Below are 20,834 nucleotides of genomic sequence, written 5' to 3' on the forward strand. Positions count from 1 at the left end.
GACCGCTTTTCTCTACAGTGTATTAAGTGCTTTTATTCATGCCAAAGCATACGAATGTTGTAAATCTGTATTTTTAAAATATTACTGTATGTCTGTTGTTGGCACCTGTATCTTACTGAATATTAAAGATTGCTATTTTATTTTCAGATCACTAGTTTTCAGTGCTTCTACTCTTGATCTTCATTTTATATTGATCAGACAGTTCGAGTAACACCAAAATATGTCAATAGGGAAACTATGAGGTCCTACAGTGGCAACAGCACATATGATGTAATGTGGACAAACAGACCAACTGCACCTGGTCTGGTCAAGACAGCCAATAATGCTGTCTATCCCTTATCTACCACCAACAATAAGACATTATTTCCACTTGTTATACAAATAACTGTTCTATGGAGTACCACACTGGTGCTCACACTTCTATATTTAATTTATCTGTACCTTGACTGACAGTCTAAGCTGCTTTATAATACTTCATGCATATTACATACAAATAACCAGGAATTCACTCATTAAGCATTTCATTCTCTAGAAAAGTAGAAAAAGACTCACAGAAAACACTGATTAAGTTAAAAAGAAATGGTGGCATGGTTGATCAAGGTTGTGTGTGACTAAACAAAAACATTACAGTTCTTTCACTGGTGTGATGACCTCTCAGAGTTCGTTGTGTTGGAGTCCCTGGCGAGAAATCTTGTTGGACAAATCCTGCATATGTTTCTTCATCTGAAATCAAACACACACACGCCATTTAAATGCAAGACCACTATGCAGCTAAACAGGGGCTTGTCAACACAAATGATTATTAGTTTACTTCCTATGAAAACAATAGTTTGCTTGTTTTCATAGTAAATTGTAATTCTGTTCACATTTCAAGCTCAAGTTGCAGGGAGTGAAAACTGGAAAACCAGTTGTCTTGATTTTATTTATGCATTTATGTTACTGTATTGGCAATGTTTGTTATATGCATCTGGCCTTACAGCACACGTTAATACATACACTTCACTTAGATAAGTGTGGATGGCTTTGAGATGGTTATAAACTTTGAAGCGCAAACAAAAAGCTGTGAAAATAAAAAGCCACTTAACACTGGGATTACTGCAGTCCTCCAACAACCAGACCTTTCCAGCCTTACAAGCAATTACCAAATACTACATATAATTATTCATTTCTAATGCAGGTGAGAAGTCAAACAGCATATTAAATGCTAAGAGAACCTCTTTATTCTTACTTACCTTGTAGCCCATCTCCCTAGTCTTCTCAGCGAGTGTGTCATACTTTTCCTTGTTCCTCTTGATGTGCTCCTTGTCTCCTAGAGCCTCCACATGCTGCAACTTCTGATGGGACAACTCCAGCTGCTCCTTGTAATGACTGTGCTTCTCTACCTTAGTCTCAAAGTGACGTAGCTCCTCCTAAATGAATAAGAGCAGCCAACATAGAGGGGTGTAAGTTCAGTTAACCTTCAGTTACATGCACAGCTGAACAAGTAGCTTATATGTATCTCAAGAGGCAAATAGAAGTTAAGTGCCACAGAGGAAATTCAAGCTGAATGTTTCCTGTGATAGATTTGATCCTGAAACCTGATAGAAACCCCAAAACATTTAAATTGAGTTGTTCACTGCAATCTGCTGCCCAAGGGGACAAACGGTGAAAGGAGCACAACGAGATCCAGGAGAGTGGAATACTTGTGAATTTCAAAAGTGCAATACATAAAAATATGATCATAATAAGTTGCACTTTCCGTGGCTTACAGTACACAAGTAGTACTTAGCTACTAAGTAGTGGAAAATAATACAGTTAATGCTTCTGTGCCAGAAGAGCGCTCGATTAAAAAGTTTTGTGGAGTTGGAGTCAAAGTTAGATTGTAGCACCACATTAAAACAAAAAGTGTCATTTAGGAACAGACAGGGCAAGAGCGTGTCCAAAAACATAAAAACAGTCACAAGAGATGTAAGCACTACCTTGAGAGACTCTAGCTCATCGTTGCTGAGGTTGGTTCTCTTGGCAGCCTCCCACAGTTCAATCACACGCGGCTCCCGAAACTCTACAGACCAGGAAGGGAAAGGCAGATGAAAAGATAAACAATCCAAAGAGACATTTTGGAGCCACAAACACTCAAGAGAAAGGGAGCTCTGAGGAGGAGCAGTCGCAGCAGATATTTCATATCATGCAATCACAACAACCTATCACTTTATAGAAATACACACAAAATATGAAAGAGGCAAAATGCTCGCATTAAGAATTTAATCTTGAGGTGCTGTCACACACTCTCTCTTCGCTCCTGAAGTACTACAAAACTGCAACACTGCAAGTGTAAAAGAAAAAAAAAAAAAAAAAGAAAAAAAGAGGGAAGGGGATCAAAAACAGATTTCTGCAAGAGGAAGCAAAGATGTGAGGGGAACGAGTGGTTTAGTAAGAAACAACCTGGAGGTAAAGGCGCAGCAACAAAATCATTATGAATCAGCAGAAGGTACAATGCCTTCATCTAAACTTCTCAACAACCTCCCGCTGAAACCTGTACCTGCAAGTGAAGCCTAACACAAACTGCAGCACACTCAACTAACAGCAGCCTTACATATCTGAGGAGTGGAGATAAAATGCACTGGTGAGTGAAATGTTTCGTCTGTTAAACAGCACAAGGCCGAGCTGTTTGACGTCACTGGGCGAATGCAGCGTAGTGAGCTGCTTTCAATGAACGTCTTTAAAAATGCAAAACACTTAAAGCCATCAGCTGTGATACAGTAATGTGTTATTATGATTACAACTCCCAGTAATTAAGCTGATGAGATAAATGTAGCGTCTAATGGAGATGCAAAAAGAGACAAGCGGGGAGTGTGTGCGCTTTTCATGTCTCACCGCTATCTTCACTGAAGCCCTCGTGGCTGAGCTTACGGAGGCGCTCAAAGCCCTGGTTGAGGTCTCTCATTTTGTGCTTCAGCTCTGTGTGCTTCTGCTGCAGCACGTGCTCTTTGGTATCACCCTCCAGGGGAGAGATCACGTTCTTGTGTATTTCTGTTGAGAGGAACAGATGAAAGGAAATAAAGGGGAGAAGAGGGAGAGAGGGGGCAAATTAGAAGTGAAAAGCCCGCAGGGTAGTGTGGGTGGGTTAGATAGGAGTGAGGGCAGAGGAGATGGATGGAGAAAATGAGGGATGGATGACAGAAGGGAATAGGAAAGAGACAAAAAGTAAATTAAACTAATAAAAGACAAAAAGAAAGGCAGTTTTTATTAGCAGCTTTTTACATTATTACATTAAATAACCCGTTAAAGATTAAGGTCATTTTAGAAAACTGGCTTATTTGTCATTTATTTAGCAACTTTTTCAGGAGAACCTTGAACAGCCTGTGTGGTGCTAGAAAAAAGTAAAAGCCAAACAAAGCCTAAGTGTACAGCACCACACTGACTAAATGATAACGGTTGACATTTGGATGAGAAAAGGGGGAGAAAAAAAGAAGAGAAGCCAAACTGGATGAAAACTGAGGAACCTAGACAGGCAGTGGATGGAGGTGGAGGTACTGTGGAAGTTCACAGACAATCCCTCAAGGCAACATGTGATTGGCTTAATATTTAAAAGCATCAGACAAGCAGAAGAAATACCCCCGGCTTGTATGGCAAAAACGCAGCGCTGTGCAGCGCTATCGGGAAAGTTCTGGCACGTAACAGCTGCAAAGTGTCAAGTCACATCCGAAGACGTGCCTGTCCTCCCCGTGCCTACTTGAAACACAGTGGGGCCTGTCAGCTCCTCTTAAAACTCACAGCTTGATGTGATTTGACAAGCACTGATAGAGCACAAAGGGTGGTAACATGTGCAGTCTGATACCTGCCACCTACGTATATGACCACAAGACTGAGCAGACAGACAGAGAGCACTTCAGACTTCAACCCTATAAAACACGGGTGTGCAGAACAGCCATGGCATCTAGAAAATATTACTTTATAACCTTGTAAGCCTTATTTCTTACATTTCTTACATTTACTCCGCTTTATGTTTTTTTAAAATGATTCTGATATGATCACAAACACCAGCTAGGTCTGCAGAGAAAAAAAAATAGCAGTAAATGGCATAAAAGGGTCAATAAGAGCTGCTAAGATAGAAAGGGATATTCTGCAGGAGATCTCTTGAATAGACGAAGGATGAAGCAACAGAAAGGAGGACTGGGTTGAACTGCTTTTAAACCTGGCCTCAGAAAACACTAATAAAGCTAAACAGAAGTAGTGCGACACACGCGCCTGCAGCGGATCAAAGGGAGTGATTCACATGGCTCACCCTCAGTCCTGCTGACGGTGTCCATGAGGATGTTGTACTCGTGGATCTTGTCCTTGTGGTGCTGGAACTCCCTCTTCAAGTTCAGCAGCTCCTCATCAGAGAACTTCCCCGAGATCTTAGCCTGGTGGGGGAAGAGGCATTAGAGATATAGTTAGTTTCAAAGGCATCAGAAGAACGAGGATCTTTTGCATGGGAAAGAATTTACTATTACAAGTAGCAGTAAAAGAATCAACGCTTAGTGCAGCAGGACTGTTTGATAAGAGTCTGAGAAGGTTTAGGCTTATTAAGTGTAGTGATTTTAATGATTACATTTATATGAATATTTTAAAGCCAATCAACTATATTGGACATATAAAAATAGTCAGAGATTGCTCATTTTCACACAAAGACTTTAGAAAATTGGGGAGTTGGGGTCTACGGTGTGAATGCTGGGGTGGAAGAGAAGCTGAAACAGTGATGCAAGGCAGCAATCAGCACTTGCATTAGTGTTGTCAGTGTGTGATGCAGCTCGAATTTCCTGCTTGAACTAGCTCACGCTGCTCCCTTTGTGACTGGTTGGCCATTAAACAAGTTTAGATCTTACAGATTTGATGTAATTTGATCAATGAGTCTTGAAGTTCTGATTAGACTGAATGTATTTGTTGACTGTGTATGGAAGAATGTGGCAAAAATGTATTTGTCACGCAGTAGTGGATTTGCTGTGTTCAGTGAAAATGATGAAATCAGAGACTCACTAAACATTTTACAAGCTTGTTACCTTGTAAAGTGTTTAGTTCTCTTGTTCTTTGTTTCTTGGAAGCCGAGTGGCACTAAGCTGATCTGAAGTTCATGTCCATAAGTTTTTATTTTTACTGGCTGTGATAAGGTTTTTAAAGAGGAACAGCAACAGGGTTGGCATTGAAGTCTTACAGTTACACTACAAACAATGCAAGCATTAAATCAAAGCACCTTACATAAAGCAATACTTCAGCATTTTCAGAATTATGCACACAAACACAAACCTTGTTCCAGAGTTTGTCCAGTCTGGGATCCTCAAATGCATCTTCCTCCTTGATGTCGTGATCTTTCAGTGAGTTGCTCTCCAGTGGCCGTGTGTCCCTTTTCCCATCCATCCCATACTTGGCGAGGATCACTGCATAACACAACCACAAGACTTTAAACAAACGCTGTGTTGAATTATCCTGACATGAGCCTCTAAGGAACAACAACAGAGGCTGTATCTTGGGAGGAAGCGGGAGATAGGCAAGAGAATCTAAAGTGACTAAGACATGCATATTAATCATTTAACAAGACTCTAAACCCCTTGACAGTAACTCATAAATTTCAAAGGAAACATCAAGGGGAGTAGGATCCCTAATGAAGGTAACGAAGAAGTAGAGCCAGACCAATATTTTAGTCAGTCGATGTCGGACTATAGATATATTTTTAGTGGTTATTTTATTTTCCTGGGGCCTTTCTGTGTGGAGTCCAGCTTCTTCCCAAAATCCAAAGACATGCAGTTAGTAAGGTTAAGTTAACTGGTAATTCTAAATTGTCCATAGGTTTGAATGTGAGTGTGAATGGTTGTCTCTCTCTGTGTTAGCCCTGTGACAAGACTGGCAACCTGTCCAGGTGTGTACCCTGCCTCTCGCCCTATGGTAGCAGCGATAGGCTCCAGCTCCCCCGTGACCCTGACTAGGATAAGTGGAAGAGAATGGAATATGCATTTGTTGTCTAATATAAGCATATACTCTTTTCTTCCCCTGAAGAAAAGCAAAAAAGATGCTTGGTGTAATTTAAAAACTTTGTAATCACATAGTTGCTGCTGACTTAATGCATCACTGCACGTAATTTTCTCCCAAATGCGAAATTAATCACTTTCCACCAGCTTCATCCAGTTATGAGTTTGTCATAGTTTCTATCATATATCAGCCAAATCTACATAAACTGTGACTTAGCAGCAAAACACAGTCAGATGTTACCCTGACTGACATATGATGACAGCCTTCTCTGCTTTCTTTATAGCAACTAAATACCAGCCAAACAATAACTTGGTCAACTCTACTGAGTCAAAGACCTCTGGGAAATCATTTTGGGCCAGTAAGAATAAGTCTGTGCCTAAGTTAATATGGAAAAAGTGAGCAGTAAGTTCTGATCTATTATAAAGCTATAGCTCTTTGGGGGCAGGGGTGGGACATGGTAAATGGACTGGTTCTTATATAGCACCTTTCTACTCTGAGCTCTCAAGGCTACTTGTCTCACTCACCCATTCACACAAGCACTTTCTTCTATGTAAGTGCTTTCTATCTAACATTCACACGCATTCATACTCGGATGGATGCACTGGAGAGCAACTTGGGGTTAGTATGTTGCCCAGTGATATTTGGCATGCAGACTAGAGCAGATGGTGATCAAACAAACTTCTGATTAGTAGGTAACCTGCTCTGAGTGAGCCACCCTGGACAAAGGCCAACTTCATTGGATTTATAGGTTTCCTTTCAGGATTGTTTGAGTGCCCATGTCTGCTGTATTATATTATATTTCTGTCTATATAGCACATGATAAGTAGGGGTGCAACAATACACAAAATTCTCGGTTCGGTTCGATACTTTGGTGTCACGGTTCGATATTTTTTCGATAAAAAAAAATGTTCATGCCTTTTTAATTTGTCATTTATTAAGTTTTCACGGCACATTCCGCACCACATCTCTGTGCGTTCATCATTTGTTTGAAGCCAGCTCACCTCCTGCAACTACTTTTCCGAGAATACGTGCTTCTTTTGTGGTTCGGACTCCTTCTGACATTTCTTTGGAGGTGGAGGAACATCACAGTAATTGCTTAAAGGAGCTTGCTTCTTCGACATCTTTAAGAGTTCTAAACAAATGTCTGTCCTCCTTCTGAAAATCTTATGTATGTAAACACGCGTTGCAACTTCTTATCTTGTGCCCGTTTTTTATTTTGACAGCGAATGCGCACCTGCGGACCACTTATGTGCAGCCCTGGTTATTTCGCTTGTCATATTGCAGCCACAGAAATTCTTTTGTCCGTGAAACCATAAAGCTGCACTTTCTTTTTGCCTTATAGTCTGATTTGTCATAACTTTTCCGTTTTGTGGTAAGCTTTTCTTTGGCTGTCACTTCTTCACCCTGACCTGTCTTATTTGGCTCAGCAGAACTAAAATATTGTGGCGAGCTCAGACAAGGAGGAGACGGAGGTGTCGTTTGGTCTTGCTTCCCGTGAGCTAGCCAGGGAGCACAGCCGTTTGTTGACATCTGCAGAAGAACACTGCCGCTAGCTAACTGCTCAGCGCGGCAACAGCACAGCAACAACAACACCACCACACAGGGCGCCCTCTGACCCCGGAAGGACACACCGTCGCAGTGAGAGGGCGTCACCCGTCACTATGGCAATAAAAACAAAACATAACTGTACAAACAGAACCCCGAACAGCCCTGACCCGCTACATAGCCCCCACCTAAGGGGTCAGTCGTCCCCGACGACCCCATTACCCCACACAAAGTCCTGCAAATGTCCAGGTGCCTTCTTTTGGCGCACCGGCCGGTCACGACCGGCGGGGGAAAAGTCACTCGGGTCAGAACATGGGGTGCCACCATCATCCCACTTCTGACACCAATGTGGCGAGCTCAGACAAGGAGGAGACGGAGGTGTCGTTTGGTCTTGCTTCCCGTGAGCTAGCCAGGGAGCACAGCCGTTTATTGACATCTGCAGAAGAACACTGCCGCTAGCTAACTGCTCAGCGCCGCAACAGCACAGCAACAACAACAACAACAACACCACACAGGGCGCCCTCTGACCCCGGAAGGACACACCGTCGCAGCGAGAGGGCGTCACCCGTCACTATGGCAATAAAAACAAAACATAACTGTACAAACAGAACCCCGAACAGCCCTGACCCGCTACAATATATATCCTGCTGCTTTTACACACGCACTCACATAACGCTCAGCGATTCTCTGCGCGATCAACCTCTCACATGTTTAAGCTTGCTGCAGGAGATTTCACTTGTCATGTTTGCATAGTAAGCTAACGATTGATAAGACGATGTCAGAGGAATTGGTGCGCAAATTATCATCACTCACCAATCAGTGCTGTCGCTCTCTATACACAGTGCGCGATTGCAAAGTGATAGCAAAAAACAAGCGCAAATTCAAACGCGATTTCAATATGTCACATATTGGCAGTGGCTCACCGATGCCAATGACATAATTACCCAGCTACATTTCCGAAAGAATGCAAAAGCATTGACATATATTTTTCCTTCCTACGATAGGCCGACGGGCAGGGCAGAGATAAATTTTGGTAGCCCGAAAAATCGCTAGCCCAGGGACGTTGGGCAGGCGATTTTGCGAGCCCTGTATCTGATTGAGGAATCACTCATCTTTGGAAAAGAGAGTTTATTACAGAGAAATGGCTCTTTCCAAAATAAAAGCGATACTATACGCTTCTTCTGGGCTATATTCTCAGCAGCATATTAAACATATCAGGTCCCCATAAGGAGAATCATGTGCTAACGGCTGTCTAAATGACTCGGGTAAAGTTTGTAGCATGCTGCTTGTTGTTTTCTGCTTCCACTTGTCTTTGCACTAGGATGATGTCGGTGTAAATGTGCAGTCATATTCGTTGTGTTCCCACTGGTGCTGTCAGCGTAAATCTCATTGAAATGACCTTAACGCCACAACGGCAAATCTCCGTTAACGAGCTACCGCGGATCGCCCGTGCATGGGGCTGGACGGCCAACACGTTAACGAGCTAACTAACACACTAGCTCCCACCCATGTAATTGAGCATTGCGTGGCACATCCAACATACTGTTTTACTTTAGCCCATGACACGCTTACCTTCAGGGTCATACGTCACATGAAAACCAAAATAGTTCCAAACGCCAGATCTGAATGAGGGTGGGAGAGGTTCAATTTGCCATGTTGCAAGGAGAGCGTAACTTCTGTCTCGCTAGCTTGCCCTGCCCTCAGTGAATCTGCGTTCGACTACTCCGCCTAGGCTGCACTGTCGAGCGCAGATCCACTGAGCGCTCAACACAGACAGCATCGTCAGAAGGAAAGTTGATAAAATAAATTAAAAATTTATTTTGTATTCGATACATATGCGTACCGAACCGAAAGCACTGTATCGAACAGTTCAATATCGATACGAGTATCGTTGCACCCCTAATGATAAGGCTGCCAATGGCTTTTAAAAACAACCTAGAATGAATATTTTTTCAAGACATTAAGTAGTATTTGTCAATTAATTAATTTAGTAGCAGTGGCATCGTGAACAACCCCACAATTTTGCAGAATGTCTACATCATAAAGTGAATAAGACAAGAGATAATAATAATAATAATAATAATAATAATAATAACGATAATAAGCACATTCAAAAACCTTCAGGAAAGATAACTATTATTATTGGCAAATAAAAAGGTAAATATTTGTCAGTGACTGTTAACCGGTCCAGGGTGTACCAGCCACGCTCCAGTTATTCTGTGACCCTGAACTGAATAAGTGGTCAAAAAAATTTTTTGATGAATTTGGCAAATTGAAAAACAAAGCATATAAAGATGGACTTGGGACTGAGAAATCTCTGCCCTCATTATTCTCCAGTAAACGTTTATTGTAGGTGCTGATTCAGCACCATCACAGCATTTTTGCAAATCACCAGTGTCATTTATTAACTTCAATAAGTGTGTTTACATATACAGCATGCTAGTTTAAAATCTTTATTAAGACCGTAGAAAATCTCTGTGGTGCTGGAGGAGTTAAACAGTTTACATTGCACACTTTCATCGTTGTGTGTTTACGTTCTCCGACTGACCGGTGTGAGGAGTGTCTTTTGACATATAAAATACATCAAGAACAAGCGCAGAGGAAATGAAGGTAATGAGGGAGACAAAATGACTGTGAAGCTCAATTAGAATGAGTTAAGGAGAAGGACAGGATTCAGCATGGAAAAGATGACTCGACGTGCTCCTTAAAAAATTATATTTAGCCAGCTAAAGGAGGGACTGTGTTGCTCTGCCTGTAGCAGGAAGGTCACTGCACCACAGGGGAGCGAGGAAGGAGAGGAACCAGAGCAGGTGGACTGCTGGCCGAGCTCTCACAAGGAATAAAGGGAGATACAGTATGCCTATCCTTTAAAATCATACAATAGGACCTCAGTCTAAACACTGCTAAATACTACATAAAGAATATCTAAAGTGTAATTCAAAATACAGAAATATCTTTTTACCCACAGCCTGAATAGCACATAAAATAAAATTGGTATGCTTTTAGTAACTCATCTGCCAGGTGACAAGTGAACAGATTAAGTGAGATATGAAGAGTGCTACTGATAACAGCAGGAAGGAGCAGTGGGGGAATCACTACCACAGCTTAGAAGTATGACCTTCAGAGTTTATTTTAAATGACAAACCAGTACATCAGAATGTTTACTCCGGTTAAACTTTTACTTTTATGGTCAAGTATGTGATCCTTAAACTTTGCCATGTTTAGCACATATACTATAAAAAGTACATGTACTTAATCTATCATTAAACATTTTCTTTGTCTTTGTTCGATTGACATCTACAGTATATGCCTTGACTAAATTAGACCTACCTAAACAATCTGTCTTAACATGTCTCTTTTTAGCACTGGGTTTAAATGACATTGAAATTCAGAAAGTTTGTAAAAGTTAGATTCAAGATTATTATTATTTTCTTACACCACTAGCAAAGCAATTTAGGACCCGTTTCATGTCTACAGTGGCAAGAAAAATGGAGGATCTCAGACAGTTTTACAAGATAAAACTTCTGTAAAGTCTTTTGTTTGTGTTTTTGCATGAGAGGATTTCGTTTTATTATTTTCCAAGGTTTAAAACAAAAACTAAAGATGCTGTTCTCAAGCCAGGTGTCATTAACCTTCTGCTTTCCCATATTAGACAAAAAGAAAATTAAAAGGAATAACTTTAAATTCATTAACTCTAAAAATATCTGTCTTTTTGATGAGAGAAGATGGCTCTTACCAACGCATCGTGACCCACTGATTAGAGAGGCAAGATAAGATGCTGAAGATGGAACTACTATGCAGGAGAGAAGGAGGCAGATCACAGAGGGGGTTCATAAATGTAATTGAAGAGGACATACAGAGGGTTGCAGTGGCAGAGAGGATGGAAGATGATGCTAGGGATAGGCTAGATGATCTGCTGTGGTGGCCCCTAAAGGAAGCAGTGAAAGGAGAGGAAGAAGAAGAAATCCTGTGATACTCTCTGTTCCTGTTTTTTTGTTGGCTTTAGTGACTACCAGTGTGTTAGGATACGTTGCAGTCATTATTACTAATCAAACCCATAAAAAATGTCAGTACAGGGATTGTTAAAGATGGTGATTAAGGATCTAGAGGAAACTGACTCAGGACAAAGCTCTAACTACTGCTGATTGAAGCAGTCTGCAGTTTGTCTTACCATGGAAGTTGCGCCTGAGCTGGGCCTCCTTCTCCCCATTTTCATCGAATCCCTCCACCTTCATTTTTTTCCACTGCAGCTCATCTTTCTCCTGGATCTTCAGGTCACTGTGCAGCTCAGCCTGTCGGACTGGAGACAACTGCATCTGTTAAATCCAAAAGAGTAGAAAATGTTGGCTTTGTTAGACAGGCAGAGGGAGAAAGTTTGCAGAAACAGAAAAGTACACAGAGAGATATTTTTTTTTCCATAATCCTACTGGAGAATTTTGCTCACAATAACAGTCTATTAAATATTGACCAAAGGTCTGATGAGGCAGCTGAAGAGGCAGTTAAATGCTAAATGATGCTCACTGGGATTAGCCGCAGTAAAACGCATTTTTCAACAATTTTCCAATACCAAGCTTGGCCCACCGTCTTAGCTGTAAGTACCAACTTCACAATGAACAAAAGACGCCTGATTTTTTTTTTCCAACTAAGGAAACGTCCACCTGATCCCCTGGGTCTGTGCATAGCTCAGTACGTCGATCATGTATCTCTTATTGCCCTGTCTTCATTGTTTCAGCATTTTCCTCAAATTATTTGTGCTACATGAATCGTGCTGTTGATCGTCTTAAATACATACCCTTTGAGCTTTCTCCCAGACCTGGTTTAGCTTAGCTATCCTGAACTCCACTGCCTGCCCATCTCTGTCATTCGGTTTGGGCTCATTCAGCTCCCGGGAGTATTTCCCGGCCATTACACCAACGCCGAGACACAAAGCTGCGAACAAACACTGCAGCCTCATTTTCAAAACAACTCTGCGCAACTAACGACAGAAAAACACCACCAAAATACTTAAATGAACCACACAGCACCACAAACGGGGTATTGTTGTGATTCACTGGAGTACCGAAAGTCATATGCTCAAAAGAGGCGGGCATTTCCGCGAGAAGTGCACTGTGGGATATGTATTTTCTTGGCGCAGCCTTTCTGTAGCTACTAAAGCGGAAAGAGCGTTCCTTGAACTACACTGGAAATGCCGCTCTGCGCTGTTACCTAGCAACAAGGCTGCAGACTCCGACAGCAAATAGAAAGCCTCCACGCGTTTACTGTACTAGTATGGATGCTGTCTCTATTTTCAAGTACCCGTTGAAAAGACCAAGTAACTTTAAAACACTGGGATGACGGAAACACCGCTTTCTTAAAGGAGATACCAAAGAAGATACCTGTTAACTGGATGCGAAGTTTTTCTAAAAGAAAACGAAAAGAATTTGATATCCATTATTATTATTATTATTATTATTATTATTATTATTATTGGATACTGTGTAAAATATAAGTAAAAACAAAAAGCAATGATTTGCAAATCTCATAAGCCCATATGTTATTCACAAAACTACACAGAAAACATATAAAATGCATAAGCTGAAAAATGTTTTTCAGCTTATGCATTTTAAGCTGAAAAACATTTTTTCAGCTTAAAATGAAAAATGTTCTCATTTGTTGTTGGTACCTACAGCTAAGAAGGTGGGCCATTAGTTAACACTTCAATAAAAATGTTAACTAATGTTAAACTTGATGGCAGCAACCTGTTTTACTACTTGTGTAGCATCGCCTCTTCTTTTAACTACAGTCTCTAAGTATCAGTCCTGGGTACTTTTTGTGTTTAATGATACAGCAAATGTTTTCAGTTGGTGAAAGAACTGAACTGCACACAGGCCAGTTTAGCATTGAAAGGCTACCTAAAGATTTGACTTTTTGTTTTATTACAATAAAAGATAAAACATTTACAAAAATCAAGCCTGTACATGAGTGACACCACCTATTAACACGGTGTGGTAGAAAAGAAAGATAATATAATATAAAACCCATAAAAATAAGCCAGCAAACAAACAGAAACCCTGCAAATCAAACCAGAACAAACAAACAAACCAAAACAGGCAAACAGATAAAAAACTAAAAACTGTGTGATCCTTCAAAATTGATCTAAATGCCAAAAAATGTATAAGGAGAAAAGCTTTTATTGTTTGAAATCACTGAGAAACAGAAGAAAACTACTTTTACAGTTTGGGTCAGTGGTCAGTTACCTTAAAAGTTTAAAGGAGTTAAAACAAACACACACACACACACACACACACACACACACACACACACACACACACACACACACACACACACACACACTATTATTAATAGTTGGTTTTGCTCACTACATATCAAAAAAAGCTGAGATAATCAAAATTTTTGAGAGACAAAATACATTTTTTATTATTGATCCGACCTTGAGTATATTGTTTCTATAACGTTCATGCTTATATACCACAATAACTGAAGTGAATTCAGTTAGACTATATTAAACTGTGAGGACAAAAAAAGTGAGACAGAAACACATTATACTGCACTTCTTGATAAAATTGTTTCAGAACTTTATTGTCAATAAATCTGATCCAGCTGAAACTGAATTGAAGTGAAGTGAGGCTGGGAGAGAGAAATACAATAATGGGTTTGTGGGTGCGTGCTATGCAGCATCTCACAGGTGGCATCAAAAGTCCAAAACAAATCACACAGTCATTTGATCAGAAATCTAACACAGTCCTTCAGGATGAATCCAGTCATATTCCCAACAGAATGTAGACATTAGTGTTTAAAAGTTAGTGGTCTGTGTCAATTTGATCATCTAAAAATGAAAAGATTTACATGTGCATATATTGAAATTTGAAGACACAGCCTGCCAAAAGCAAATAAACAGATGTTTCTGTGATTTTGCAGGGTTCAGTGCATAAAGTAAGAATTATTTCCACAACACAACAACAGAATATTCATGCAATAATGGATCAAACTTACAAGCAAAATTAGAGGGTGCATATAAAAAGAGGAACAGAGGCAGAAAGCTGAAGCATCTAATGTTTGATGAATGCTGATGTATTCATGCCTGGATTTAATTGCAATTTCCTACCCGGTTGTATAAAATGTGAAAAACAAAGTCAGACAAATGTTCAATAAATATCCTTTCAGGTTAAAACATTTTTAGCACCCATTTAGAGCACTGTTAATCAAACGGCGTTTCTACAAACTATGTACCCCTTTTGATGAACCAAATTAATTCATAGTTAGAATAATTTGGCTGTTATAACTCTTTACTTTCATCAGTTGGTGTTCATTTACATATGTAAGAAACTAAAAAAAGAATCAAAACGTTCTTGAAATTTTCAGCCCTTATTTCTCTCTCAGCATTTTTTTGTTTTTAATCTCTATTTACAGCTTCTACAGCTAACAGGCGTTGGTATTTAATGAGCAGAAATGTCCACCAGGAATCTGCTACTGATTGAGCCGCACTTAATTAATCTGTCTACCTGCCAATGGACAGCTGGCTAGCATGAAAGGTCAACACCACCCAGTAAAAATATCAGAAAATTGCAAAAAAAGTATACTTTTCATTCTCTGTCCCATCACAGTGGTCTACCTCACCTGCAGCATCCCCATATGCATCTGTGCACACTCAGTGAGCAATGTTTGAGTGAGTTAACTGATGAATAAATAACTAAACTTTCTCTTCCTTTCTATTTTGTTGGTAAATTTTTAGCAAGAACGGTTTGTGCTGTTGCACTGAAGTAAGAGTCTATGCCTTGTGCAAGTTTTATCTGAGTGTCTCTAGTTTCTTCCCATAATTCAAAGAGAAAATGTTCAATGATTATAACTGTTAGGCTGGCTATTGTAATTCGTTATTATTGATCCAAAATGCTGCAATGAGAATACTGACAGGGACTGGAAAAAGAGAGCCAATTTCTTCCATATTGGCTTCTCTTTAATGGCTCCCTGTTAAATCCAGAATCAATTTTAAAATCCTTGTGTTAAGGTCTTGTATAATCAGGTACCATCCATCTTAAAGATGTCATAGTACCATATTGCCCCAGTGGAGCACTTCCCATGCAGACTTCTGGTTTACTTGTGGTTCCAGGATATTTAAAAGTAGAATGGGAGGCAGAGCCTTCACTTTCAGACTCCTTTTCTGTGAAACCAGCTCCCAGTTTGGATTCACTGAGACAGACACCCTCTCTACTTTAAAGATTAGGGTTAAAATGTTCCTTTTTGATAAAGCATATAGTCAGGGTTGGATCAAGTGAACCTGAATGAGTAATGCTGCAATAGGTCGTGGCTACTGAGGGCTTCCCATGATACAGTGGGTGGACCTTTTTCAGTCACTATGTGCTTCCACACCACACTGCATGTAATCATGAATCTCTGGCTCTGTTTACAGTCTGTCTGTTATTCTGGCTTCCTCATATCATCCACAGCCTGTCGTGCCAGATGACTGCCCCTCCCTTAGCCCAGTTCTGCAGGAGGATTCTTCCTATTGAAGTGGAGTTTTTCCTTCCCACTGTCGTCAAGTGCTTCCTCAAAGGGTCTCGTTTGATTGTTGGATTTTCTCCCTAATATTCTAGGATCTGTACCAAAGCATCTGGAGGTGACTGTTGTTGTGATTTGTCTCTCTCTCTCTCACTTTCTCTGTTGCTCTCTTTAATTGAACTGAAAATTGAATAATATGAAATCGGCCATATGGGCACAGGCATGTATGAATGGTCTCTGTTTCTCTCTGTGTGCAGCTTTGTGATAGTTTGGGGAAAAAAAGCATGTGTGCTCCTGTAAAAACGTGTCAAATGAGATGCACACAGGAGTATTGTAATTAAATAAGCAAGAAAATCAAGTTGCCAAAACTCTTAGTAAAGTCAACAGCAGTCACAAGAGAAAAATCAAATGAAAAATGATTCAAAATGTACTCTTGCCTTGACATTTTATCTTTTTTTTTAAACAGTGCACAAAGACAATATGTCTATAGATTAAAAAATATGACACTGGGCCAGAATTTCTGGCCCAACTCTGGCAAAAGTCCCTGGAGAGGTAACTCAAGAAGGGGAGAGAGACATTAGGCCAGTGGGAAGCTGTGTCACAACAAGGAGCGCCACAGTGGCACGACTGTTATATAAAGCATGCTTGATGATGGCATCATTTTGTCTCCCTTCAGCTTCCATTAGGTGGAAAGACAGAAATTGTTTGAGATGTTGTATGAAAGCAGTGAGACACAGGAGAAAAAGAAGAGTGAAACAAGTGAAGCACAAACTGAAAAATGGAGAAAGCAAAAAGGAGAAAGGAAACGACAAAAAAGGGAAAAACTCTCAGTTAGCAGACATTTGATCAGCGGGGCTCGATGTCTTGTGGGTGTTAAGGAAAGTCATAATGAAATAAAGAGTATATTCAATCAGTGACCTGAAACAAACACAGTCGTTAAGACCAAGCCACTGCAATAAACAGGCTTCGATTATCTTATTACTTGTGCTAATACAACCACAGAGAACAACAGGAGCAGGCATCGCATTAGTGTGGAGTATAGCTCTGCTTGGAAAAGCTCCTCATCAACAAAACTTTCAACATATTAAAATCTGTCGACAACTATTTCAAGGTTGTTTCAACAGAGCTGGCAATAATTTTCTTATATATGAACAATACCCAGTGTCCTATATAGTATGCTTTTCTAAATAACTCTTGGTGAAGTAAAAACTGTTGTTAAGTGTTAATGCATATTTAATGGCTACTGAAATTTCAACTACGTTTGCTGACAGAGAAAACAAATAGAGTTAATTCCCCCCGCTATTTGTTTTTAATTATATATTTTTCTTTTAATTATCACTCTATGCAAACCAGATGAACCCTTTGATTTAGCAGCTCTTTTCACATTCTCTGGAAAAGAAATTTACTTGGATTTTCATCTTTATTTTGAATCCTGTTGTAGGAGGTGAAAATGAAATAAAAAAAGAATCTTAACCTCAACGATGTCTAAATTAAAAGACTATATTGCTGAGTCAGTTTGTGCTACATAAAGATAACTTGCTGTGCTGTGCAAAACACTTGAGCCACGCTTCATTATGAAAATGGGAAAGAGGTGGAGAAATGTTTTAAAATATGTTCAAGCAATCACGGAAAAAAGTATATAAAGCAAAAAAAAAATTTGGCCAATTCTAATAAGCCTAAAAGTCGATATTTAGTATGACGGCCTTTATTCTTCAGCAAAGCCTGAACTTTAACCCTGTAAAGCTGAAACCATGAAATAATTGAAAATTGTGTTTATTGAAACCTCTGACAATTAAAAACAAAAAACAAGAAAACAAAACAACTTTGTGTTCATATCCTCCTGAGAACCAAGAAAACTGCCACTGTTACGTGAGGCTTTTCTCGCTGTTTCAGCCACCCTTCCACTGAGGCCATTTCTGATGAGACTTCAGCAAAGCACAGACGAATCAACTCAAGGTCCAGATGTATCGCTCACGTCTTGTGCCAGTTATTCCTATTTCTTAATAATATTCAGATACTGTTCATCTGCCACTACTTCTTTTGTCCCCCACTTGTCCAATTTCCTCAAAAGGACACACTACACACCATCCTGAGATATGCGAAGTTTTCAGTTAGTAGCTTTTTAGGAATCACCTTGTTGGTAGAAGACAAAATACGACTCTATGTCTGTCAAATGTGTTTTTTCTCTCTCTCTCTTTAAAAAAAAAAAAAAATTACTAAAGGAATGGGAATAAATAATATGTTTTTGTGACAGGCTGCCAGTAAAAAAGTGGCTAAAGACACAACTTAAAATTGGTTATTTGCTAGGTTGACAAATCACGGGTTCATCTCTTGAGTTAAGTGCCTTTATATGCTTGAATGATTAATAGAGCAGTTTTAAGTGGCTATACTATAAAGACACATCTCCTGGATGCACTGGTACGCATCTTCAGTGATGTATCCTAGGGTCATCAGGTGTTTCGGGTCTCACAACATCATACACCCTCGCCCAGGCAACCCAGCCGGTGGTGATCAGGCCCCGACTTGTGTACCAGTAGCTACCCACGGATCAGCCCTCTTGATCCACAGCCACCTTGTGGCTTTCTCTGCCGCTTCACTCACAGCCTGGATGGCTCTCTTCTTGGCTGCCCCAGCCACGCCCAGCCGGCCTAGGACTTTGCAGAGTGATCGTCCTGCAAAGCCCCTACAACCCACTTCTATGGGCTCATAGAAAGTCTTCCAGCCCTTTCCCCTGCACTCCTGCACTAGTTCCTGGTACTTTCCTCGTTTCCTTTCATTGGCCTCCTCAATCCGCTCTTCCCAGGGCACTGTGAGTTCCAGCATGATCAGCTGTTTTGAGGCCTCAGAAATAATTATCATGTCTGGCCGGAGTGATGTTTTTGCAATGTTCTGAGGGAACTTTAGTTGTTTACCCAGGTCAGCCTGTAGCTGCCAATCAGAGGCTGTGTTGAGGAGGCCAGTTGTCAAATGTGGGCGCACCTGGGGTTTCTCTCCAGCCTTAATAAAAGAGATTACCTTCCTCGGAGCATGATGATGCTTGCTGGTGCTGATTGCTGAGGCAATCTTTTCAGCAACTACTCTGAGCACCTGGTCGTGCCGCCAACGATACCAACCATCGGCCAGGGCCCTTGGGCAGCTGCTAAGGAGGTGTTCTAGGGTCCCTCTTCCAGAGCACAGGGGACAGGCAGGTGTCTTGCTCTTTCCCCACAGATGGAGGTTAGGGTTAGGGCTTAAGAAACAAACAAACAAACAAATAAAACACAAGTTAGAAAGCGGGCAACATCCAAAGAAAAACTTTGAAAGACCATCAGAAAACATGGAGAGCTAATAAATAAACTTGCAAGAAATTCTGGCTCTTTGGATGCAAGATATAATGAAAATAAAGGCAACTCAAGATTTTGCACAGCACTCTACATGAAGTTTAATGAATTTTATTTAGGTTCAACTGAAAAGAATGATTGAATTATTGTCATACAGTCCATACATGCACATCAGATGCATATTTAGTGAAACATGTTCAAAGTCAGCATTTGTCTTTCATCTGATTTTCTCTGTACCAGCCAAACCTGAGCTTTTGAAAAAGATGAGTAAGACAACCCAAAAGACAAAAAAGGGGAGTGCAAAACCCCCATCTTGGTTGGCATTTGCAGCAATCTTTGTACTATGAAGCAGATCTTGTGCAAATTTGCCAGATGTCTGTGTCCAAGCACAGCACCTGGTGCATTCTGTCTGAGCAGGACTCATGTTCAAAATGTTGTTGGACTGTCTCTTCTTCATCTGCATAGCTCCATATAAATGAGAGCTCTGTTGTAAAGCAACTGCAGCTAATTCAATGACATGAATCATGTATGGAACTATACCACATTATATTTTGGGCTTTTATTTTGTTTTTCATATATTTGTTACTATTTGAGCCATCATCATGCCCTCTTTCCTGTTACTTGTTGTTATTGCAGACTTCCTCTCCATTTCTACTGGTGCCTACTGCCTATTTATAGCAAATTGCATTAAAGTAATTCAGAAATGTCTGTGCTAACTTTAGACACTGGCTGATACATAAAATCTGCGATATGGATTTTTCCTCATGTCTGCAGTGCAGAGCTTTGTTTGTTCTCATTTTGAGTAAAATAAAACCTGTTTTGTTGGAATGTTCAGCTTGTCAGTGTTGGCCCGTGACCTCTGACATCATTGATGTAGTTTCCAGCCTGAAATGTCAGCGTGAAATTTAAAAATGGATGTGGTTGAGGTGCCACTAATAGCACATGTACTAACATGTAAAGTGCTGCCAGTAATGTGTCCTTCCACCATACAATCAGCTTCACTGATCTGAAAAACTCAATTCATTTACACCAGCAAATGCTGTTATTTAAGCCATATTTCACTTTTTAAATTTCAGCTCCAGCTTGGTACACTATTATGGATAAACTATTCCTGGAGCCATTGTAAGGGTAAAGTAATTGGTTAAGGACCAATGAAGGGAGAGTGGGAATTTTCTCAGAGTTTTAGGAGAGTTTTCTCTGTGATTGCAATAACTTTATGCCTCCATGTTATATACAGACATAAAATCTGTTTAGCAAGGCCTTGTTTGACGAATGAGTTGACAAAACTTCAGACATACAGTATAGGAAAGGATCAGTGTGACACCCAAATGAGCAAAAAGTTAAACTAACCATAAATGTAAGTGCTGATAAGGATGGTTTGTTATCCAGGTTTACAGACGGTGTATGTGCTGCAGACAAACACAACATGAAGAAAACATTTCCTCAAAAACAAATTACAAGATTAAGAATTAGCATACTAGTTATGAA

General features: G+C 40.2%; 2 protein-coding genes across 6 annotated transcripts in view; one reads left to right on the forward strand and one right to left on the reverse strand.

Moving 5' to 3' along the window:
- Positions 1-146, forward strand: part of LOC101474336 (protein Dok-7) — a 27,479-nt gene extending 27,333 nt beyond the window's left edge. For all 5 annotated transcript variants that reach the window (XM_012919206.4, XM_012919203.4, XM_023154423.3 and 2 more), the window contains one exon: positions 1-146. This exon is cut by the window's left edge and continues 1,656 nt beyond it. The gene's annotated coding sequence lies outside the window, so the exon portion shown is untranslated.
- lrpap1 (low density lipoprotein receptor-related protein associated protein 1) overlaps positions 1-12,621 on the reverse strand; it is a 14,587-nt gene extending 1,966 nt beyond the window's left edge. Inside the window, exons 1-8 of the mRNA XM_004538877.3 lie at positions 12,323-12,621; positions 11,702-11,846; positions 5,266-5,396; positions 4,265-4,385; positions 2,854-3,009; positions 1,959-2,041; positions 1,233-1,409; positions 1-723 (exon numbers count right to left, since the gene is read on the reverse strand). The exon at positions 1-723 is cut by the window's left edge and continues 1,966 nt beyond it. Coding sequence (XP_004538934.1) covers positions 655-723; positions 1,233-1,409; positions 1,959-2,041; positions 2,854-3,009; positions 4,265-4,385; positions 5,266-5,396; positions 11,702-11,846; positions 12,323-12,484 — 1,044 coding nt within the window. The 5' untranslated portion in view covers positions 12,485-12,621 and the 3' untranslated portion in view covers positions 1-654. The remainder of the gene's footprint in view (positions 724-1,232; positions 1,410-1,958; positions 2,042-2,853; positions 3,010-4,264; positions 4,386-5,265; positions 5,397-11,701; positions 11,847-12,322) is intronic.
- Positions 12,622-20,834: the final 8,213 nt, after the last annotated feature.

Source organism: Maylandia zebra, linkage group LG6 (assembly GCF_041146795.1).
Source record: "Maylandia zebra isolate NMK-2024a linkage group LG6, Mzebra_GT3a, whole genome shotgun sequence".
Taxonomy (NCBI): domain Eukaryota; kingdom Metazoa; phylum Chordata; class Actinopteri; order Cichliformes; family Cichlidae; genus Maylandia; species Maylandia zebra.